The following is a 25,417-nucleotide window of genomic DNA, read 5'->3' on the forward strand; positions in this document are numbered from 1 at the left end:
AGTTAACCTGCATGCAGTATAGATACAGCATGGGTATGGAATAAACTCGCCACAGGTGCAAAGTACTTGTGGTTTAAATGCGGTAAAGGGTTGGTGGTATACGTGCAGTGTAGATTTGTAAAAAGTGCAGTATGGATTGGGTACACTTGGTGTCTTGCTCTCAGTGGCTTAGTCGCTATCAGCAATGGGTGAATAGCCCTCTAACCAGTCTCTGGGATGCTGTAGCAACTTCTTGCTGTAGAAGGGGCCCCCCTCGGCCCCTAAAACTTCAGGTGAACAGTGGTTGGAAGCAGAGGGTATGCAGATCTTCCAGTCTCTCTGAAGCAGTGCATGTGGAACCTTCAGCCTTTAGAATCACTTTAATATAAATAATCATATTAATATGTTTTAATTTACTTGGAGACAGCCATATTTGCTTATTTTTTTGGGGCTCTGCTTCATGTTTGGTAATGCAGCAGAGTGGTTGTGCATAACTACTTTTCTATCTATGCAGGTCTAGCAGTCAGGTCCGACTGATTAAAAACAATTTCCCTGATTTACTGTAGTAATTAGAGCTAGGGATAAATAGGGATAAGTGCAGTGAAATTAAACTAGATTTACCAACTTACAAAGTGAAATGTGCCCCATGTACACTTTAAACATCCAATCATTTGTAGTGGATATTACAAATAGAACATCTTCATATTATAAGTTGTTTAAATTTAAACACTGGTGCACTTCTCTTTAACCTTTCTCATCTCACACTTTTCATCCTCATTACTCCTGCTTTCTATGTGCAGCAAAAAAACTATACATAAAAAATGTTTCTATTAACATTTTGTAAGCCAAGTACATGGTTCTAACTCATTTTGCTCACTATGTATTCACCAAATAAGATGTTACTTGGTATGCTCCAGACCTTAAGTTGCCACAGAAAAGGGTTTATTTAATATTTTACATATATTCTTATCTGGTGTGCAAATGTTAAAAAATACTATACTAATAATATTCTTTATCACTTTACAGAGCCTGCATAGAGATGCATGTATTTGTCGCCCATTTTCACATTACTGTACCTTGATCGTGTCATTAATATCTTTAATGATCACATGAGTATTATTTAATATTGTCCATCCTTCTTTCAAGGCATCATTGGTAGATGTTGCTGCTTCATTCACAGTTGTTATTCGTTCCTAGCGGGGAATTTACATTTCATTAGGACATTAAAATGTACAAGATTATTAGGATCACTGAGCAAAAGTGCAGAAACAGAAAGCAACTAACTGGAAATTATTTTGCATAAGACTGACTGTATATCATTTTGTTTTTAAAAAGTTAATTGATTGTTTTATATCTCTATTAATCTGGATAACATTTTGATTTGACAAATAAAGATTGATTAGAATGTGAATTATTCGAATAAAAAAAAACATGCTTGGCTTTCTAGTAAGCAGCTCTCCCCTTATGCATCTAGTCTTGACAGACTATGTTAATCCCTTGTGTCTGTGAAGGTTCTCATTTATCCAGATCATGGTATAGCTAGTAGCAATTAGCAATATTTATCTTGACTTGTTCCGAGTTCCCTGTGTGTCAACAAGATGCCTAGGCACCAAATAATAGTACAGTTACTTGGAATATGTTGTAATATCAAATTGCAAAAACATTTCCAGAAGAGACAAAAGACCTAACATAAGAGGGCAAATTCAGTCGTTTTCCTACACTTAAATAAAAAGGGGAATTATTTCAAGAACAGTGAGGTGCATTTTTTTGAACAGAGAAGACAATTGTTTACTATTCCCAATACCACTTAAAGCGCCACTCAAGGTGTTCTGGTAGATCCGGTGTACACAAAAATATGAGAGTGCAGGCTGTCTTATGCTTAATCCAGAAAGCAGTGAAGTATAAGTGGATGAAGAGAAGCCACACACCACTAGCTCAACAGATGATTGGCCTTAGCCTTGAGCTCCTCCTGAGCCCTGTCTTTGATGCATTCCCCCCTGCCCATTGGGGCTTAAAGCGGAGTTCCGCCTAAATTTTTTTTATTAAAAACCATCAGCTTCAAATACTGCAGCTGCTTACTTTTAATAAATGGACACTTACCTGTCCAGAGTGCCCACAATGTCGGCAGCCAAATCAATCGCTCGCCATCCTCGGTGAGAGAATCAGGAAGTAATGCCTTGCGGCTTCATTTCACGGTTCCCTACTGAGCATGCGCGAGTTACGCTGCGCGTCCTCACTGGTCCCCTGCTGTCTTCTGGGACCTGTGTGTTTCCCAGAAGACAGTGGGGGAGGACAGATTAGGTGGCAGAAGTGGCGTAGGTCACCACGATCACCGCAGTGATCTATACCAGGAAGTGGGAGCAACCTGTGTAATACCTGTATTTGGAGGCTTCCAAAAAGTGGAAGTTTAATTTTTGGCGTTGAACTCCACTTTAATCATAGAGATAAAGGAGTGGAGCAACACAATTCTATTTATACATCGTCAACTGCTTGTAAGGCAAAAGGTTAAATGTGCAAGGAATACATATATACAGTATATATATATATATATATATATATATATATATATATATATATATATATATATATAAACAGTCATTTCCCTGTTTAACCCCTTTGCGCCAATGGGTAAAACAAATCTTAATGCCTAAGCCCAATTTTGCACATTTGACATGTGTTAGTAAACCTGTACATATCATCACAACTACTTTGTGCATCCAGGTGGATTATACCTTTTTTTTCAGGACAAATTGGGCTTTCATTTGGTGTTAAATTATAATGGATATCTCCTGACTTTTTTTTGTATTATCTAAGGAAAACTGGCCCAAAATAGTAAAAAAAAAAAACATAAAAAAAATGTAGCTGTATATTTCTTGCTACTACCATAACCTACCTTAGAATGGGGCTCGGGGTTTTCGGTGAGACCCCAGTCTCTGTGCTGGGAGCGCGCCATGAGGCGTGCTTCCAACGCAAAGAGAGATACATAAATATGCGGGCCCACAGAAAAAAAGCCCAGTCCAGTGGAGCTGCATATTTAAGCAAAAGTGAAACTTTTCTATGAAAACGTAAAAATATGTATTTTTTTTTCTTTGCCATACTCTATGATGCCTCTATGAATGGGATGACATTATATTTTATTATACACACCTTTGTTTTTATAACTAAAACATTTTTTGACGCAGGGTGTTTCCCCTTTCGTCTTTTACAGCCACTTTGTTTTGTTTCTTTAGTTTGCTAATAAAGCACAACGTTTTTATTTTTTATTTTGTACTTTTCTCCTTTTTGGATTAGCTGTCTCAACTCCCATTCAACAAACCTCGTGCAATTATAATATAACATATTCAGTGAATTACAAAATTTTATTTTTTATATATATTTAAAAATCATAATCTGGTCCTATCATTGTCGGGAGGCAGCTATCTCTTTAAAAAAAATTCCAGCATCGTTTCCATGTGTTGCTTGCACAATTAATCGTATGCCTTAAGAGTGGCTGAATTGTCTTGCTCCACTCCATCTCTATGATTAAGCCCTGATGGACGGGGCGAAATGCATCAGGGACAGGGCTCAGGAGGAGCTCAAGCCTGAGGCTGTTAAGCATTTTTACCTGTTGAGCTTGTGGTGTGTGGCATCTCTCATCCCCTCATACTTCCTTGCTTTTGAGAAGATAGTTGGTTCACAAAAGTCATGAAAGGGGCCAAAATGGAACAACCATTATTCAAAACCACCTGCTTTCCACATATTATGCTAATTTCACATCTCCATCAAAGAGATTTGACAACAACTCACACCTGTAGCCATTCAAAATTGAGGAATTATTTAACTAGGACAGAATTGTTACACAGCTTTCACACCCAACATCTTGTTCTTGGACAATTAGCATCTACAAATCCCATGGTGATTGGATTAAGGTGTTTAAGAAGTGGATATACTGTAAATGCAGAGATATCTTCCTGACACTCATTGGAAAAGCTATGAAATGCCTTCAATGTTACAGAACATGTCCAATTAAATGTGACTGATGACTACTAGTTGTCAATCCATTGGTTAAGATATTACCATAGCAGAGTGGAAACATCCGACCTCTGAGTCATTAAGGTTTGCTTTAGTACACGATAAATGTATAAAACAATTATAAATAAGAGACTTAGTACATACATGAACTGCAGAAAGTAAATGTAAAATATTTATATTTAATATGAATATCTACCTGATTAAAATAAATGCTTGTGTTTAATACTGAATAGAATAAATTAAAATATATATATAAAAAAAAAAAATCCTGAAAATAAAACCCTGGCATTTAGGGGGTTACCACATGCTGATTTTCTTTGCATTATGGTGTTAAATAGGCTTTTTACATTCATTTCTAGCCATAGAACTTGTTATCTCAATATTTAAAAAAAATAAGTGTTGGTGTATTATGTTTTGATTTGTGAAGGAAATCTGAAAAACACCTTGGAATAAAATAATTTTTTTAAAACAATTGTGACTGTGGGTTTGTAATTAAAAAAAAAAAAAGTATGAAGCCTGCTCTAATGGAGAAATAATATCCTATGTAAATTACATTGCCCCTAGTAAGAGCAAGACTGCCCCCATGTAGGGATGAGCCGAACACCCCCGGTTCGCTTCCAGAACATGTGAACGGACCAAAAGTTTGCGCGAACATCCGAACACCGTTAAAGTCTATAGGACTCGAGCGTGAGAAATCAAGAGTGCGAATTTTAAAGGCTAATATGCAAGTTATTGTCCTAAAAAGGGTTTGGGGACCTGGGTCCTGCCTTAGGGGACATATATCAATGCAAAAAAAAAAAAGTTTTAAAAATTGCCGTTTTTTTCGGGGGCAGTGATTTTAATGATGCTTAAAGTGAAAAAATAAAAGTGAAATATTCCTTTAAATATCGTGCCTGTGAAGTGGCGCATGTTTCCCGTGTTTAGAACAGTCCCTGCACAAAATAACATTTCTAAAGGAATAAAAGTCATTTAAAACTGCTTGCGGCTTTAATGTAATGTTGGGTCCCGGCAATATAGATGAAAATTATTGAGTACCCCCTCCCCCCCAGCCCATTATCAGGCCCTTTGGGTCTTGTATGGAAATTAAGGGGAACCCCCCAAATTAAAAAAATAAAAGGCGTGGGGCACCCAGGCCCAATATACTCTGAACAGCAGTATACAGGCGGTCCCAAGAAAGACAGGGACTGTAGGTTTGTTCTTAAGTTAAATCTGTTTGTAATTTGGAAGAGGTACATTTTGTAAGTGTAGCTCCAGCCAAAAAAAATAATTTTTAAGCTTTTTGGATATCATAGAGAAGGGTTATTATCACCCCTGTAACATTTGTTTTGCTGTCTGTGCCCCTGTTCAGAAGATTTTACCTCACTTTTTGTCTCAATGACAATTGGATTTAGAAATTTTGTTTTTTTCAGGGAAACAAGGATTGGTGATAAAGCATCAGTGGAGACACCTTTAACCCATATTAACTCTTACAGGAGAGAATTTCCCTTCCCAGGGGTAGATTTCCTCTGTTTGTAAGTAGGAGTCGTTTGTAAGTCGGATGTTTGAAAGTAGGGGACTGCCTGTATATACTATATGGCCTGCCCTATATATTCTGCAGAAAATTGGGCCTTAGGTGTTGCTGGTACCAGAACACTGTAAGCCCTCACAGTAACTCTTGGTGGGCGCTGCAACAGGCCCTGCTGTGAAATATTATATCAAGAACTGTAATTACATGCCCCTGTTCAACAGGGGCAGAAAAATTGGGCCTTTGGTGGTGGTGGTGGTGGTGGTGCCACAACACTGTAATCCCTCACAGACACTCTAGTTGAGCGCAGGAACGAGCCCTGCTGCGAAATATTACAGCAAAAGTTGTAATTACATGCCCCTGTTAGACAGGGGCAGAAAAATTAGGCTTTAGCCACTGGTGGTAGTGCCCAGAACCAAAAATGTTTTTAGAAGCTATCAACATGAACATTGAGGAGAAATAGGATAGTCACTTAGCATAACAGGATAGTCACTCAGCATCAGCATAGGCAGTCTTAAAGGGATCTCTTGGTGATCCAAGACTAATTGATTTTTATGAAAGTAAGCCGATCAACCAAGTCTGTGGACAGGCACACTCTGTGATCGGTTACAAAGCCTCCAGCTGCACTGAATGTGCGTTCCGAAAAAACGCTGGATGCAGGACAGGCCAGTAGTTCAATTGTATACTGTGCAAGCTCTGGCCAGTGATCCATCCTCAAGACCCAGTAACCCAGTGGATTTTCGGTTTGAAAGGCCTCCAAGTCTGATCTTGCCCCTAGGTATTCCTGCATCATGTAAATCAGACGCTGGCGATGGTTGCTGGAACCGATCAGACCTGGGGGCTGCAGACTAAAAAATTGTCTGAACGCATTGGTCAGACGGCCACTTTCCCCACCACTCCTTCTGTAACTGACCGAAGCCTCAACAACACGTTGTCCAGGAGGACCAGGAATTGTAACCTCCCAGGCTCTGGAAATGCATTGCACAAACCTTTCTGCAAGGCCTCCTGAAGATGTTTAATCCTCTGCTCCCTCTGCAAAGGCTGGATAGGTTCCGCAACCTTAGCCTTGTAACGTGGATCAAGAAGGGTTGCCAGCCAGTAGTGACCCCTCTCCTTGATCACGCGAATCCGAGGGTCCTTTCGCAGGCTTTGCAGGATCAGGGAGGCCATGCAGCGTAGGTTTGATGAGGCATTTGATCCGCAGTCCTCTGGGCCACTAAGGGTGACATGATCCGCAGCCACCTCCTCCCAGCCACGTACAAGTCCATGGGTTTCTGGGGACTGTAAACGATCCCTTGAAGACTGCTGCTGATGATGAGTGCTAGGCTCCACCACCATGCTGACACAATCCTCTTCTTCCTCCTCTTCCTATGTGTAAGGGGCGGGCCTGCAGGAATACTGTCTGGATAAGGGGGGCCTTGAGAGGTAAGGAAGTCCTCCTTTTCCTCCCTCTGTTCTGCCTCGAGTGCCCTGTCTATTATTCCACGCAGCGTGTGCTCCAACAGGAAGACTAGAGGGACAGTATCATTGATGCATGCACTGTCACTGCTCACCATCCTCGTGGCCTCTTCAAATGGTGATATGACAGTCCATGCATCCTTGATCAGTAGCCACTGGCATGGCGAAAAAAAGCCAAGCTCCCCTGACCCTGTCCTGGTGCCATACTCGCACATGTATTCATTGATGGCCCTCTGCTGTGTGTACAGCTACTGCATGTCACAGATGAGGTGGTTCTAGGTCAGCCAGTCGAGCACTGGCATTAAATGACTGGCGGAAATGCCCACAGACTTTCCTGGCCTGCCTCAGGAGATCCTGTAATCCCGGGTACCTGCACAAGAACCGCTGCACCACCAAATTAAGGACGTGAGCCAAGCTGGGAGCATGGGTAAACTTTCCCTGTCGGAGGGCGGAGAGGAGGTTGGTGCCATTGCCAACTGAAGCACTGCATGGTATCTTTTTGCCCGAGTGCTTGCGTAGCCCCTAGAACGCCTACAGAGCACCGCTGGTCACGAGGACAAATCTGCACAGGAAGAGGCCATGGAGGAAGAAGAAGAAGAGGAGGGGGTGGAGGTGAGAGGTGTGGCAGAATCACCACTACCAGCATTTTGGAGGCATGGTGGCAGAACAAGCTCCAACAATACTGCATCCTGTCCTGCATCCTTCCCAGTTGCCAGCAGGGTTACCCAGTGCGCTGCGAAATAAAGGTAATGTCCCTGTCCATGCCTGCTGGACCATGAGTCAGTGGTAATATGCACCTTACCACTGACCACCCTGTCCAACGAGGCCAAGACATTGTCTTCCACATGTCGGTAGAGAACCGGAATGGCCTTCCGAGAAAAAGAATGCCGTTTGGGAACCTACCACTGAGGTACTCCACAAATTCTTGAAAGGGGGCAGAGTCTACCAGCTGTAAAGGCAGCAGTTGAAGTGCTAGCAATTTAGCCAAACTAGCATTCAGCCACTGAGCATGTGAATGGCTGGGACTGAATTTTTTTCACCGGTTTACCAACTGGAGTAAGGAAATTTGCCTGCTACAATCGGATGTTGGTGTACCGCTAGCCGGAAGTGCTTAGGACACCTAATTCCACACCTTGATTCCTCTCAGTGCAGGTCTCTGAGAGGGCTGAAGGTATAGTGGGGTTGGAGATCCCAGCTGATAAGGAGCAAGGAGAGGCCCGCCTTGTTCTTTGGTGTGGGTTTTTAAGTACTGTTGCCAACGGACTGCATGGCAGGTTGACATATGTCTGGTCAAGCATGTGGTGCCCAAGTGGCTGGTGTTTTGGCCATGCTTGATATGCTTCAGATATATGTTGCAAACACAAACAGTGAGATCTGCTGGACACATCTAAAAAAAGGCGTGGACTTTTGAAAAGTGACGCAGTGCATTATGGGCTGTGACGGGCCGCTCGAATTTGCCACGAACGGCCCATAATGTTTGATCTCTGTCGAACGATCGAACAGCTGATAGCTTATCCCTACACCCATGTAGAGAGATCAGCCTGTTAATGAGAGACTGGCAGGTGTTGGAAGGAAAACCCCCTTTGAATAAGACGCCCAGGACAAAGAAAGACTGTACCACAAAAGTATACAATGAGTGGACAATGTAAGAGAGATCATGGGGTAAAAGGCAGAGTGAGTCTGCACTGAACGCCTTGTAAAGAGAGAATGATTTTTGGAGAGAGCCTGCCATAAAAGATATTGCTCTGTTAAACATACTTCACTGTTAGAGAATGGCCTCATAGGGAGAGATTGCTATATGGGGAACTTCCATGTGAAATACTGTCCTCTTAGAGACTGTCTTGTGAAAGACAGAAAATTCTACTAGAGACTGCCAAGTGAAAGACTGCACAGATAGAGGAACCATTATGAGAAACTATCCTTCTAGAAAGAGGCTACTGTGGTATGGAGAGACATCTACAATGTGGACTGGGATGCTAAAGAAAGACTTATATTTCATGTTGTATGCTGTTCTACTTTTTGAAGAGCACATTTACTGTACACTTATTTATAGCTCTATTTAGTATTTTCATTGTTGAGAATACCATACCAAGATGTTTTGGCATGATATATGGCTTCCAAATATGATATATAAATGTTTCTATTAAAATATTTATGTCCCTTTTGCTGAGTGCTAGGTAATTTTGCACTGAGAATATGCTATGAATTGATCCCAAATAACATCTAATTATAAGTTAATGAGCTGGTTGTTATATTTTTTTCTCTTACACAGAGGGAAAGAGAGATATTGTTGATGAGAAGATTAGTCAGATCAGTGATGTTATTACAATAAATAGAATTGTGCAGGCAAACAGTTATCCTCTAAACTCTTCTGTGGAATATACGTCATACAGAAATGGATACTTCCCAATGCAGCTCTACATCTAAGGTCTGGTGTAAGAGTGGGCATTCCTCACCATCTCATTAGTTGATGATGCACAGCACAAATCTAAGTCTAAGTCTAAGGCCTCGTACACATGACTGAACATGTCTGCTGAAACTGGTCTGCGGACCAGTTTCAGCAGACATGTTTGGTCGTCTGTACGGGCGACTGGACCGGATTCCCGGCCGAGCGGACAGGTTTCCAGCGGACAAATGTTTCTTAGCATGCTAGGAAACATGTCCGCTGGAAGCCTGTCCGTCGGACATGTTCGGTCAACTGTATGACTCACCGGACATGTCCGCTTGGCCGAAAGCCCTCGCATGTGTCAAAGTGATTTGACGCATGCGTGGAAGCATTGACCTTCCAGGGTCGCGCACGTCGCCGCGTCATCGTCGTGGCGACGGCACGGCCACGTCAACGCGTATCCTGTCCACGCGGATTTCTTTTTAATGGTGTGTACAACCATCAGACAGAAATCTCCGAGCGGACATGTCCGATAAAAACGGTCCGGCGGACCGTTTTCTTTGGACTGTCCGCTCGTCTGTATGGGGCCTAAGAAGGTACTCATCATCTGGTCTGAAAAAAGGTTATAGGAAAAGGGTAGACAGGAAAGGAGAGGCACATATGAATGCTCATGGCCGAGCACAAGGACTGTTCTTAGAACCTCACTTCCTTCACTTTTAGACTTAAATAAAAAACTACGTTGCAATTAACATTGTTTCCCTTCTGGCTAAACATTGTGGGGTTTGTGTACTAAAGAGGGCAAAATCTGGTGCATCTTTGCATGGCAGCTAATTAGCTTCTAACTTCAACTTGTTTAATTAAGCTTTGACAATAAGCCTAGGTTCACATTCCAGCTATTTGACATGTCAAATTGCATGCCAAATCAGCGGCTATTTCCTGCAATGGCACCGTCCGAATCGGTGTGCCTCTGCACCGGTTCCTGTACTTTTTTTTAAGTTAGGGTGCGATTTGTATAGACATCTATGCAGGAACCCGCACAGATGTCTGTCAAATCGCCACTGAAGTCGGACTGCATTGCTGGGTTGAAATAGTGCAAGTTCAGCTGAACCTAGGCTTAAACCTGGAAGCTGATTGGATTCCATGCAGAGCTGCACCAGATTTTACATTTTCTAGTTTTAGTAAATCAGCCCCTGTAAATAGATCCTATTTGTTTGCATTCTTCTTGTCTTTTGTAATGTCCTATAGTGAATAAAATCATCTTACATCTTGCATATGAAGCTTGCCGCTGTTTTCTGTGTTTTTATCAGTTGTTTGCATGGTGTTGTTGCGAGCTTCCTTTATGAACTCTTGCAGATCTGATAACTTCGTATTGTATTCTGCGATGGGCTCCAGTACAATAGGAAACAAAGACAGGGTATTGTTGTGTTTCTGCACCCAGTCTTCTTGGACCTCACTTAACACTGCAAAATTAGAATCACAAAGCAAAATGTAATACTTTACTGATTACATGAAAATATAACAACATATACCGTGACCTTAAAACATATCTATAGCCAAACCTTTTTTTTGTGAATTGGTTGAAAAGGATTGGATCTCCTGTCAGTTTTTTTTGCCAGAGGCTGCATTGGAGTGATTCACTTCCTGTCCGGTAAAAGGTCTCCAGGACAGGAGTGAAGGGAAATCATTTACCGCAACACTGACAAAAGTAAAAATGCGTTTTTAAGCAGATCTTCACCCTTCACCCACAGATATAAGTTCCCTCCTCTCCTTCCCTCCTCTGCATACAGAGCACACTTTTTGTTTGCTTTGTTTACCTTTTTTTCCGAGGTAAAAGTTCTGTCCCACCTCTGTGCATGTCACTTGCCTGGTCGAATGAGGTGCATCATGCCTTCTGTGCCTCCAGGCATATGCAAGGTACATATTTGGGAAGCATAGCCCTTCATTGAGAAACGAGGAGGGGACGGGCCTAGTGCCACATTATCATGAAGCCTGGCTGAATCGGGACTAGCCAGCGGGCTTTTCAATGTCATCATACAAGAAGATGTAGGACCGAGTGGGAGCAGAATTTTTAGGGGATTCTGCAGGACAACGCTGGAACCACTGGATGGGTGATTATCTGGGATGTTTAAAACCTGCAACATAGTATGCAGGGGGGTGAAAAAAAGAGGTATGGGGAGGGTGGAGATCTGCTTAAAGTGAGGGAATGCTATAACAATCTCTTTTAGCTTTTTATTCCCTGTTTCAGATTTTACCTCCCTTCCTGTCCAGTAAAAGGTTGTCACTAGCACAGAAAGTAAGGTGAGCTATCTCCAACACTGTTCGGGATAACAGCAAAACCTAACAGGGATTCTTTAAATGTTTTAGGGATAGATATTCTTTGTGCATTATAATCACAATAAAAGAAAACTATATGTAAACAGCCAATTTCAGCTTAATAAAATTATACTGTATACAGATATTGCTAACACCCCCGACTCATTAAAATATTCATTCCATTCTCAGTTACATTGTGTTCCGTAGCCATCACATGTAAAAGCCCAGGAAGAAAAGAGGAAATTAACTGCCTAGTCCTACCTTAGATAGGAAGAGGGAAGATAAACATTACATGACCATTACATGACCAGAAGGTCAAAAATTCTTATAAAACTTGGCCATGTTTACAGTATGACATTTTCTGAATGATTACACTGTGTGAGGGTTTACCTAGAATTAGAGCATGCACAGAGGCCTTCTTGGACACTTTTATTACTCCCAAAAATATATAAACCTGTTTTCACAGCGGGGTTATTTCCAGCATAATTTATAACTGAAAATACAGGTGTCCCACCAGCTCTGAGCTGGTAATTTCACAGCTAGGCCTCTCCACATGCACATGACCCTCAAAAATGCACTTCTTGTTCTTAGACCAGTTGAAATCCTGGCCTGGAGTCCACCCTCAACTTACCTGGCCAGGCTCAAAACACAACATACCATCATTTTTTATAGTAGGGAATGGTTTAAAACCCCAATCAAGATTTTGACATCTGTGCCTTATTCAAGAGATTTGCCTTAATTTCCTGCCTTATAAATAAAACAGGAAGTAATGGGCATTTCTCCAAAGTATGGTGGGTCCCCGCTTCAACAGCTGTAACTGGAGAAAGCATCTCCAATGGAAGATTTTAAATCAATTCCTGTTCTGCTGGCAACTCAACATTTTGGACTTTGCCTCACTTTTAACTTTGGTAATTCTCCCTAAAGGGGTCACAGACATCAATATAAATCTGACAGAATCTCTAACCTGTCCACACTACATCCAAAACAAAAAAAGTTTTGCCTTAAGATACACTTCATCAGGTATCTCATAACACATTAACAAAACATGGGAAAGTCATAGAAAATAACCAACTGCAGGTTTTAATCAATATTCACTTCTATATGCACCCATTTAGGTAAAATGATGGTTTTAGGAATGGGTTTTAATTTGTGGAGCGACGACTAAGCTTAAAGTGCATGTCTATCTAAAAGTTTTTTGCTTAAGTCTTGTCATATTTTTGCTGCTACCTGGGGCTCCAATAGACAGATGTGCCTTTATTTTCTGTCCTGTCGACAAGGTTCTACCAAAGAGGAAGTGAAGAGAACTATGCAACAGCAACATGGACAGAAATAACAATTCTATTCTTTGGTAGAGTAGAGGAAGGTAAGAAGCCCTGTAAGATTTTTTTTGTCCATGTTGCAGATTTTCCCTCGCTTCCTGTCGGGTTATACTGTTGTAAAAAAAAAAAACAACAACATTGGCTCTAATCCTTCTACACTCTTTTTGGCTTGACATACACTTTGAGTTTTTACTAGGCCCATTAGGATAATAAACAAATGCAGAGAATTTAAGCCGGTCATACATGGATCAAAATCAGCAGGGACTGACCGTATTTCGTCATATTGCCGCTGTGGTTAAACAGAAGTTACCGTATTCTTCTGATTGGCTTCTGTTAATTCAGCCTGTTGTAAAATTTCCACACAATTGGCTATAGCCTGCAGCACTGATCAGTGTATTCTGACGACAGAGAAGTCTCCCCACTACCAGAATACACAGCAGGGAGGATTCTCCTTAAATATGTAGATGGGGTAATCGGGTCCATTTTTTCATTCAATTTACTGGTTGAATGAAAAAAAAAAAACAGACTTATAAATGGCTAGATTTAGGAAGGTGGTAGCTGAATTCCAGACAGAGCTTGGCATTTGCCTTCACTGATAAAGACAATCATCATGCTGGTACTTTAATATGGTGTAAACAATGACTCACTCTACACGACATAACATCCAATTAAAGAAAAGAGACATGCTCATAGTGGCACAATTAATCAATGTAATACACCTAAAAAGCAACAGCAGGTGTAATAAAGGTTAAGCTGGTCATTTCAGCAGATTTCATGTGTTAAGACGCTTCCTTTTTTATGTGTCTACTTACAGTCTTCGGCATTTTCTGCTTCTTCTTGCACCAGCTTTTTTTGATTGTCAAAGTTAAGTACTGACAGCTTCTTTAGCATTTTCTCTGCATCCTTTATGTTTTTAACACGATCTGTGGGGCTCACATCGCCTTGCAGGGATTCGTAATGCTTTAGTTTAACAAGTGTTTCTGTGGAAATAATATATATATACACACATGTACAGTGAATCTGTATTGTAAGAGACTCATACATTTTATGATTGAAGTTTTAAGCTTGGTGATTGTGTGCCTAAATAGATTCTAGATATTTAGAGAATCTATTATCTATATTAAAATGCACTGTGCATTTTATATCTCTCATGCTATGAACTGAAACACTTGCATTATATGTTGACAAACTATAAAAGAAATACAAAGAAACCAACATTTTAAATCGTTAGTTTGACAGATGGTTTCCACATATTTGCTGCACTAAATGCATTGCGCAGTGAAACAAAAAGATGCAGACATTATCCTTGTCATTTATCATGTTTATTTATTGTACTTAATGTCACTTTCCTTTATATAGAGTACCAAATTGGCTTTAAATGATAACATTCTATAGAAATGATACCCATTTAGTGTCTAGGAGAGCTCTGCAGTGTGAAGAACAGGTCATATAAAACAGCTGCAATACAAGACAACACAGAGTGAGCCATCCAAACCACAGACACAGGATGTTGGGGAGTACAATAAAGTGATGAACTGCAGCCTTTCCCTATCTGACTTTAGAGAGTCAGTGTGCCTTGGGAGAAATCAAATTTGTCTGCTTATAGCAGGAATATTTCATAGTCTCTAGGAGAATTGTGTCTGAAATAAATGGCAAGAGGTCATACAGTTTCAAGCAGATGTTTGGAAGTACACGGATTTATGCACAAATAGATCCCAAAATATTTCTAATATTTAAAAAAAAAAACTCAACTCAACTCAGTAAGGCATTGCTCACTCAACAAGCTTGTGCACAGCAGGTCCAGCACTAATTATGTACATTCATGTTTTAGGTAAGTGGTTCAACAACTAAAGAAACTGAGTCATTATATTAAAACAAAGACACTGTAAGTTATAATGTGCAGGCAGCTATAACTGAACATACTTCCCTTCCATTTGGTCCATTATGACCAAATTCTGGGCCCCTCTGATGGGTATATCTCTGACACTTATGTTTTATGTCAAGGTCAACCACTCCCTTCTACTACCCATCTATTCTTATGCTGAGCTTTCTTATTGGCCAGTTGGAATGTGCAGGATGCATTAAGGCAATGGCAAATTTTCACATTACTAAGAAGTGTCACGGCTACGTCTGTAAAAATGACTCTTTGGGATAAAGTTAAGGATTTGGAGGCTGGTGCAGGAATCTGCATGCACATTTAGATGCCCACACTTCGTATCTGACAGCAGTTTCTTTGTTTTAATATAGTGGCACCGCTGCATTGCAGCCAAAACCCACCAAAAAACCCAAAAAAAAACTACCCCCCCCATTCATTCCACATGTTTTTTTAAATACCTCTAAATTTAATAAAAACTGTGCTCCAATGAGCACTTATGTGATTTACCATATTTATCGGCGTATACCGCACACTTTTTTGCCATGAAAATAAGGGCAAAATCGTGGGTGCGCGATATCCGCCGATACCCGCTTCCCGCGCTCAGTTTGAACGCCTCCTACGACATATACCAAGCGCAGTACACTCGGGTACATTCGGCCAGGCTCGGCTTCGCTCGTGGTCACGCTCTGTGACGTTTATGCGTGAGAAGCCGAGCCTGGCCGAATGTACCCGAGTGTACTGCGCTCGGTATATGTCGGCGGAGGCGTTCAAACTGAGCACGGGAAGCGGGGATTCGAAGGAAGACAGCGCGGGAGAAGCCGGGAGGACACCACCGAGGCCGCAGACGGACGCCGGACCGGACAAGGCCGCCGATGGATGCCGGGCAAGACACCAAAACTGTAAGTAACTGTAAGTAATAAAATGTTTTTTTTACAGGAACTTCAGGTCAACATTAGGGATGCGCGCTATATGCTGGAGCGCGCAATACCCTGATAAATACGGTATTTCTCTCTCCCAATTCTTGTTATAGGGCTGCCCAGTGGGGTGAGTGGCATACACAAGTTGCAAACTGACATGTAAGCTCTGCAAGTGCTGGCAAACAGGATGAAAGCTACACCTTCTGCAGTCCATTCATCGCACGCGCGATATCAATTGCGCAGACAAGAAAATCAATAAAGGCACAGAAGTGCACAAGTGCACAACTATAAATGTAGATTGATAAGACTAAATTACATTTCTCACAGATAATCTACAATTATAACTGAGTATATTGAGTAAGTGTACAGGGCAGTGATGATATGCAGTGTTCATTGCAACCAATCAGAATGGAATTGACCAAACTCTTATCATTCAATATATTATTATATTATTTCTTTTTTTTAACAACAAGGTTATTATTATATTATTTCTAATTGATTGTTGCAAGTTACTGAATTGTGTGCACTTCTCTGAGCCTTAATGAGGTTTTATTGTGTTTTAAAATAATTAATAATTATTTGTTAATTTATTTTGCCGTGTGCTATTTTAATTTTGGGTTTGAGCAGCCTATAATTTATTTTTTCATATATATTCAAAAATAAATATAAAAAGTGTATAATAATCCTGCACTATCAGTGTACAAAAACAAATGGAAGAAATAAAAATTAAGCCAAAATAAAACAGCTCAAATGTTCAAATGTAGAGTAGCTACCACCGAACAGTGCAATCAGCACACATGTAAATACAGTAAACATATATATATATATATATATATATATATATATATATATATATATATATATATATATATATATATATATATATATATATATACGCTACTGAAGCACTCCACGAAAACACCAATAGTGTGCAAAAGTATACGTGTTCAAAAGAAGATAAATATCTTCCACAATTTCTTCCACCACATGCTTCCACCTATAGTATCACCCACATGACCTATGGGGTGTCTCCTCACCTGGTGAGATAGACCTCACAGCTGATAAAAGGAGGTCATAAAAAAATGAATATCTTAATCAGATCAGCAGCAGCCAGGTCTCCTCTCCAGCACTCCAAAGATCCACATGCGTCAGTCATAAAAGGCACAAAGAAGATCTCATAGTGCAACACTGCTTTAACATTTATAAAAAAAAAAGGAATAATAAATGCACTCTCAGGCCTCGTACACCTGACCGAACATGTCTGCTGACCAGTTTCCGCGGACATGTCCGACCGTGTGTAGGGCCTAGCGGACAGTTTTCCGGCCGAGCGGACAGGTTTCCAGCGGACAAAAGTTTCTTAGCATGCTAAGAAACTTGTCCGCTGGAAAGCTGTCCGTCGGACATGTCCGATGGTTAGTATAACTCATCGGACATGTCCGCTGGTTATGACGTATAACCAGCGGCCCAAAATCCCGCGCATGCGTCGAATTGATTCGATGCATGCGCGGAAGCATTGTACTTCCGTGTCAGAGAACGTCGGTGTCGTATACGTCACCGCGTTCTCTGTCCGCGGGGATTTTGGTCTGATGGTGTGTACACACATTAGACCAAAACCTCCCAGCAGACATGTCCGATGAAAACGGTCCGCAGACCGTTTTCATTGGACATGTCTGGTCGTGTGTAAAAGGCCTCAGATTAAAAGGCGGACGTGAAGTCATCACGCTGGACAGTGATACATGTCAGTTATTCGCAACTTGTGTATGCCACTCACCCCACTGGGCACCCCTATAACAAGAATTGGGAGAGGGAAATAAAACATGTTAGAGAACAGCTTAAGTTATAGTATTGGCATCTGTACTGGCAAGATGGCACCCATTCACTGCCCACTTTACTGGAGAACTTCACTACATTATATACAGTATCTATTTGAAAATAAATATACAACTGAAATATCTTCTTGTTTTTCAGGGATGCTTCCATAATCTGGACTTTGGATCTACAATCTATCTCTTGTATATTGCTGAATGATACAAACTAAAATAACCGTATGAAGAAAAATATGCTTCGTACCATTGATCTCATCTTCTATGTCACTAACTTGTTCTGCAGTTAACTTTGCACGGCTCATCGTTTCCATAGTTTCCTTGTGTATCAGCTGGCCTTTCATCTCTGCAAGATTTCCCTGCAAATGGCCAGTGTCAGCATAAGTTCACATTGTCATAATCTGTAAGAGTACACAGTACATTCCATGCACAGCTGGATGCATACTGCCCCCCTCCCCAACCTTGATTCCAAATTAATCACATGGAGGCATAGATTTACAGTATATTTAAAATGTATTACAGATTTAAAAGTACATTTTAAAAAAAGTACATTTAGATTTAAAAGCTACTACAGATTAAAACGATTTACTACAAATGATACATTTCTGCACATCATTGTGCAGAAAATAAGTTATTTGATTTTCACATAATTATTGTGCCACATATTTCAATGGATTTAGGGTAAAATTTATGTACAACCACATTGGTTCGGGTGTGTAATGGTGAAATCCTGGCCTGGAGTGGTTGGCACCAAGTCCACCATCAGCTTTCCAAGTCAGGCAGAAAACACAACAAACTATAATTGTTTTTTTTGTTTTTACAGTAGGGAATGGTTGAAAAACCAGCCAGTTTATGTTGTGTTCTCTGTGCACCATTAGGACAATGTATGTCCCAGAAATGCAGTAGTAATTTCCTTAAAGTAGATGTAAACCCCATTCATTAAATCTGACCTGGGCACATCTATCTGTAGTGTTTACTTATATCTCTCCAAAGCCCTAAGTCCTTTATCTTTCTGCTGCTCCATTCCTCTGTTATCAGCATGATAACTTCTGACAAGCTCTCAGGCCCTGTACACACGACCGAGGAACTCGACGTGCCAAACACATCGAGTTCCTCGTCGAGTTCAGTGTGGAAGCCGCCGAGGAGCTCGGCGGGCCGACTTTCCTCATTGAACAACGAGGAAATAGAGAACATGTTCTCTTTTCGGCCCGACGAGTTCCTCGACGGGTTCCTCGCTGAAAAGTGTACACACGACCGAGTTTCTCGGCAGAATCCAGCTCCGACTGAGTTTCTGGCTGAATTCTGCCGAGAAACTCGGTCGTGTGTACGGGGCCTCAGACACAGGAGGTAAAAGCAGCATGAAATTTGTGCCAGGGAGGGAACGTAGAGACAGATAAGTAGAGAGTTGGTCTATTCACAGAACAGCTCTGCAAATTTCTTTGTTTCTCCATCCATCTGGAGGGGGGGGGGTGACTTTCTTCCAATCAACTCACACACTGTGTAAGCCCAGACTCCCATCCCACTGCTGAAACAGGAAGAAACATTTCTAACATGATGTGCACTTTCTAAAGAGTCTAGAAAGTTGAAGACAGCACATGTACAAGTAACACTTATGTAGGTAGATTTGTTTAATCCCTGTGTCTCATCTGAGGCTGTTCACTTCACTGGGTATAGGAGAAGGTTTACAACCACTTTAAGTCAGGGGAATTTTCATCTCAGACAGTTGTCCATGGAACAAGTGTTCCATTGGAAGATTTTCTCTAACATCATATTCCGGGGACAACACTAAAATCTTAGATTTTTTCCCCTCTCTTTGTTTCACAGGGAGACAAATGATCAACAAGACAAATATAGAGGTGAAACTCCCCAATGGGGACATGGACAGCAACAGAAGGTCTGTCCCTTCCCTAATCCAAAATTAAAAAAAGGTTTTACCTAAAGATGCACCATAAAGGCTTAAAACTGTGCAGTTGGCAGTGTTATTCTTTAGGATTATAGAGGATTAATGGGTGAGTCACCTGTATACTAGAAACCATTAGATACGTATATAATTGTGGAGGGACTCACTGGTCTTGAAGCAGGAGAATATGTTCAAACAAAAAAGTTTTTGTTATACCTAATGTTTTGATGGATGCATTCTATCCTTGCCAAACCATATCCAAAATATAATTACTACCCTTTTTCCATATACTTTGCATAGTTATGTTAACTTCACTTGTTCTTTAAGTTGAGTAAGATATCATTAACCAGCTATAGACATGTGTATGCTACACATACCCGAAGAAATGTAATCTAAATAATTTGGGCATCTGTAGTACATTCAAGACCCTCTTCCTCCCTTGCAATTCTCCAGCTGCATAGGACAGCCAGGACAAGCTTTATTTGCACAGAAGATCTTTCTGCTCTTGTGTAAACTGACCCACAGAAGACTGTGCACAGTGTCAAGAAGAGTTACAATGAAGCAATGCTATTATTGCTTCACTGTAACTTCTCTGGTTTATTCATAGCAGATCAAAGGTATAACATTTGATTTGCAAATAATTTCAGTAAAGAAAATCTTGTAAAAAGCAAATAAAATAATAAAACAAATATATATTTCTATTTAACCTCGTAGGTAGAGTGTTACTAAACCCACAACAGTAAAACCAGTCTGTTGCAGTAAATGATGCTTGTTATACTCACTGTGGGACCTAAGGGGTTAATCCTACGCGTTGTGTAAAAAGGCTGTTTGATCCTGTCCCCAATCCATCTGCTGATAGTACAGAGCCTTGGTGACACCCTGCACATGCTCAGTTTGGTGTGTGTTGCTAGAGAGGTTGTTAAAACTTATATAGGGAGATTTGTTTCATCTCTGTGTATCTTCCGAGGCTATTCACCTCACTGGGTATATGTAAGGGTTTCCATCCACTTTAAAGACAACGTTATTTCAATACAAAGATCCAAAGCTGAGCTGTAAAAAAATAGTCCATAAGGCCCCTTTCATATGAGGTGGATCCGCTGAACGGACTCTGCCAGCTCAACGGGGGATTGTTTCGTTGATCCCGACTGAGCAGGCAGATGACAGGTCTGTCCCTTCTCACTGTGCAGGGACAGATCTGTCAGAGGCCCTCTCTCCTCTATGGAGAGATCGAATGAAAACTCACAGCCTTTTCTGTTTTCATCTGATCCCATCCGATCTGATGGACGTATGGCGAATGTATCGCCATCTGTCTTTTTTTTGCGGATCTTGTCGGATCAGATGGCAGGCGGGTGTCAGCGGACACATCTCTGCTGCCATCCACCTGCCCATAGAAGTCAATGGGTGGCCCGCTCGAATCCACCTGAATAACGAACAGGCGGATCCGCGCAGGCCGATCATGTGAAAGGGTCCTAAGGGTTAAATATTTGTTTCTTCAAAAAATATGTTATTAGTTGCCATTAGAGGCCTAAGTTTACATATTTATTTGATGAAGACCATTCTGGTTGAATTTTGAAAGATGGTAAAAAAATGTAGTAGAGCAAGCATTTTGTGCAATTATCTATCAATATACTAATATAAAAACAGGATAAGATGTCTATATATACTCACTAACCTTCTCAGTAATTTCATTGACTTCAGCTTGAATTAGTTCCACTTCTGTTTCAATGTTAGAAATCTGGAGATCTTCAAACAATGTCTGATTCTTCTTTTCTTGAAGATTTTCCTTTAAATGATACAATTGAGCTAATAACATTTTGCAGTATGTTCACAAAACAGAAGGTTATTGCAATATCTGTGGTACTTATTCCAGCTAATGATATATATCCACTTGCAGTTATAAATACATAGGCCCAGATTCACAGAGAGCAAGGCGCACATTACGCCGCAGTAGAGCAAACACTGTACGCCACGCCAACGTAGCGCGAAGAGGCATGCATTGCATTCAGCAAGCCAACGCTCCCAACGCTGCGCCAGAGTGGTGTAGGTTTCGAAGGCGCACGCCGGCGTAGGTGGAAGTGGGCGTGACCCCATGCAAATGATGGGCCGAGCGCTAGACAGGTACGTATCACGAACTGCGCATGCGCCGTGATGTGGACGCATACACAGCACCACCCTGCGCCTGCTCACAACCACGCCGGCACAACTGCCTAAGCTACGTCGGATCACCACGTACGCCGTGAACATAACGTACGCCCAGCCAGACACACGTCCAACGCACAATACGCGGGCTTGTGTTCCCTGGTGCAGACCTGTGCATGTCTGTTGCCGGGTTGCACCTCATGTATGGGTAATAACTTTACGCGCATCTCGCGTACCATGCGCCGAGCACACGCACGTTTGTGAATCGGCGTATTTCCCTCATTTGCATGTTTGAATGGCTAATCAATGGGAGCGGCACCATGCGCCCAGCCCATATGTGCGCCCACCCTACGCCGGCGTGTGCAAGATACGCCGGCTGGGTGTAGCCTATTTTTAGGCGCATGTTGGTTCGTGGGTCTGCCACACACAAATACGCCGGCGCATATTGGCACTTACGTCGGCGTAACATGTTATACGTCGGCGTAAGTGCTTTGTGAATCTGGGCCATAATAGCAATATCAGCAACACACAAAAGGCAGCCAAAAGGACATGGGAGATATGACTGGTATACTTGTCCCTACACATTAGTACATGCAAAAAAGGTTTATATCGTGTGAAATTTTATGTTGCCAAAAGAAGAAGATCATATCTCATTAGTCATAGATGTAAAAGCCACCAGCAAGCAATGATTTATATGAGATTATATCAAATAACAACAGCTGACAACTCTGAGCCCCCAGGTTTAACTTCATCCTTGTGGGCCCCATTTATTTTGCTCTCTATGGTTAACACTTTTCTTTGGTGCACATTACAATACACTGCATATGTGTTTTATTGACACCTCCTACAAATATTAAAAGCAAAGAGAAATTTCTGTCAATACAAAGCCCATAAAAAAGCCTTTCTTAACCTTTTTACCCCAGATTGACCCTTGAAATACTTTACAGGTCTCAGGGAATCCATGTCAAAATTATTTACTATGGGGTCAGTGGGAAGAATGCTTCTTGCAATGGTGGAAAATGGGAAGAATGCTCCTTACGTTGGTGATCAGTGGGAAGAATGTCCCTTACATTGGTATTCAGTCAGAAAAATTACATTCTTACAGTGGTGGTCAGAATGCCACAGACAGCTAAATGTTCATTGGTGTCATACCACTGGTTCTGTCAAATGGTGTTGGCCATGGAGCCATTTAAGCAACGTAAGATGGGAGGTCAATTAGCCACAGCTCAAGGAACCCCTAACAACTTCTGGAGCAGTGGTTCTCAACCTTTCTAGTGTCGTGACCCATTGATAACATTTCACAAATTGTGGGGACCCCTAACAGTAAAATTATTTTCGTAGCATGGAACCCGTACTACAGTGGTGTCTCGCAGCAGTGACACCTATGCTAAAATCAGGAGATAGGGTCTCCTCCAGCCCCTCCCACCTCACAGTCCTCACCAGTCAGCGGATCTCTAGTGTACTGCCCCCCAGCCATGCCCTGAACTGAATGGGTGGCTGCAAAGAGGCTGAGTGGGTGGCCGCGGGCTCTAGGAACAGTCCAACTGGGTGGCCGAGAAAAGGCTGGGAGAGCGGTGTGGGCTTCAGAAACAGGCCAGGATTTGGTGACCCTTGGCGAATCATCATTCAACCCCCAAGGGGGTCCCAACCCCCAGGTTGAGAACCACTGTTCTGGAGGAACCATATGAAATAAAGTAAAGACAAAATGCTTGTACTGTATATCTATGATTGGTGAGATACAATATCAGTATGACATTTGTCGTGCCTTTTTGGGATTACTATAGGTCAATTCTTTTCGCACAATGTTTTTGTAGAAACTCTTCTCCTGAATGCATTGCTATGAGAAATTACATTAGCAATCTTATTACAGAGACAGCAATCCATGGCAAACTGTAAACCAGTAAAGTAAAAGTGATCAGCATCAATACCGTGAATAGGATGACTGATGAGTTAATGTCACTGAGGAGTCTGTTAACTGCCACTCCAGTGGATATGTTCCTTATTGTTGACCTGGTTTCATTTATTAATAAATCACTGATTCGGAGATCATCAATTAGGTCCCAGATACATTTATCACAATCTAGTGAAACAGAAGAACAATTTGTTAATTTCAGAATATGTACAGGACAATATGTTTATGTATAACATAGAGAACATTTTTTTAATAATGTAATTTATTAAGTAAATCAAGACACACAGGTACATGTTATTCTATATCAACACATTTAAAAGATTGAGATATGTAGGTAAAAACATGTGACAGTGTTTTCACTTGACTAGTAACATTGGGCCAAATCTTCAAAGGAGATACGCAGGCGGAACTGCTGTTCAGCCTGCGTATCCCTGTGCCTAACTTTGGAAACGATCCTCAAAAGGATTTTTCCAAAGTTAGGCAGAAGATCTGACATCTGTAAGACACTTACACTGTCAGATCTTAAGATGCAGTACCGCATCCGCCGCTGGGGGCATTTCGAGTCGAAATGCCGCCTAGCGTATGCAAATGAGTACTTAAGCAGATCCACAAAGCTTTTAAGCTTTGTGTTTTCTGCGTAAGTTTTGATTTGCTTGCGCAAAATTAGGGCTGATTTTACAATGTGTAAAGTTAGTACACCATGTAAAACCAGACCTTTTTTTCGATCGCCGCGTTTTTTTTAAAATTTCGATTTTTTTTTCCCGGCGCGTATTTTTTTTTTAACCCGTCGCAACTTTATTGTCCCGTCGCAATCCACAAAGCCCGGCGTAAATTACGTTCGCGCGCTGCCCGTCGGGAAAAATGACGTCACACGCATGCGCAGTACGTCCGGCGCGGGAGCGCGCCTAATTTAAATGGGAATCGCCCATTTTAATTAGGAACGCCTTAGGATGCACGGAGTTAAGTTGCACTGCCGCAATTTTCCGGGTAAGTGCTTTGAGGATCGCTACCTAAATTCGGAGAATTGCGGCCGTGTAACTTAACTCTGAAAAGTTAAGTTAGGCAGCTTTTCTGTGGATTTGGCCCATTGTCCATACTCATTTGTGATCTCTGATATGGTAAAATATAACATATGCCTCTTGTAAAACAACCCAATTGTGTATTTGGCCCCCAAACTAATCTAAAGAATATTACAACATAGGACAAAAAAGTGCAAAGATCAAAACATATCAGTATAGATGCTGCATTAAATATAGCAATTAACCACTTTCGGACTGCCCCATGTACATATACCGCGGCAGGGTGGCCCGGCTGTGCAAAATCACAGTGGGTTTGGTGGCCAAGCAGTGGGTTTGGTGGCCATGATGGCCCCTGGGTCCCGCTGTTCATTCAGAGGAAAGGCAGAATGGCAGTTTGCCTATGTAAACAAGACAGACCGCTGTTCTGTCAGGGAGAAAAAGAGAGATCTTGTGTTTTAGCTAAGCTCTCTTTTCCTCCAGTGCATCCACTCCCCCCCCACCATTAGAAAGCACACTTAACCCTTTAATCACCCATTGTGTTAACCCCTTCCCTGCCAGTGTCATTTATACAGTAATCAGTGCATTTTTTTAGCACTAATTACTGTATTGGTGTCACTGATTCCCAAAAAGTGTCACTTAGTGTCAGATTTGTCCTGCTAAAAATCGCTGATCGCCGCCATTACTAGTAAAAACAATAATAAAAAAAAGTCCCTTAATCTATGCCATAGTTTGTAGACGCTATAACTTTTGCGCAAACCAATTAATATACGCTTATTGGCATTTTTTTACCAAAAATATCTAACAGAATACATATTGGTCTAAATTAATGAAGAAATTCGATTTTTGTTTTTATTTGGTGTG

The 25,417-nt window shown here is 41.4% G+C and overlaps 1 protein-coding gene across 1 annotated transcript in view; it reads right to left on the bottom strand.

Moving 5' to 3' along the window:
* The window catches only part of LAMA4 (laminin subunit alpha 4), a 151,842-nt gene that overhangs the window by 62,564 nt on the left and 63,861 nt on the right, over positions 1-25,417 (bottom strand). Inside the window, exons 9-14 of the mRNA XM_040350260.1 lie at positions 23,554-23,705; positions 21,159-21,269; positions 17,834-17,945; positions 13,783-13,950; positions 10,602-10,798; positions 1,056-1,172 (exon numbers count right to left, since the gene is read on the bottom strand). Coding sequence (XP_040206194.1) covers positions 1,056-1,172; positions 10,602-10,798; positions 13,783-13,950; positions 17,834-17,945; positions 21,159-21,269; positions 23,554-23,705 — 857 coding nt within the window. The remainder of the gene's footprint in view (positions 1-1,055; positions 1,173-10,601; positions 10,799-13,782; positions 13,951-17,833; positions 17,946-21,158; positions 21,270-23,553; positions 23,706-25,417) is intronic.

This window comes from Rana temporaria, chromosome 4, assembly GCF_905171775.1.
Source record: "Rana temporaria chromosome 4, aRanTem1.1, whole genome shotgun sequence".
Taxonomy (NCBI): Eukaryota; Metazoa; Chordata; class Amphibia; order Anura; family Ranidae; genus Rana; species Rana temporaria.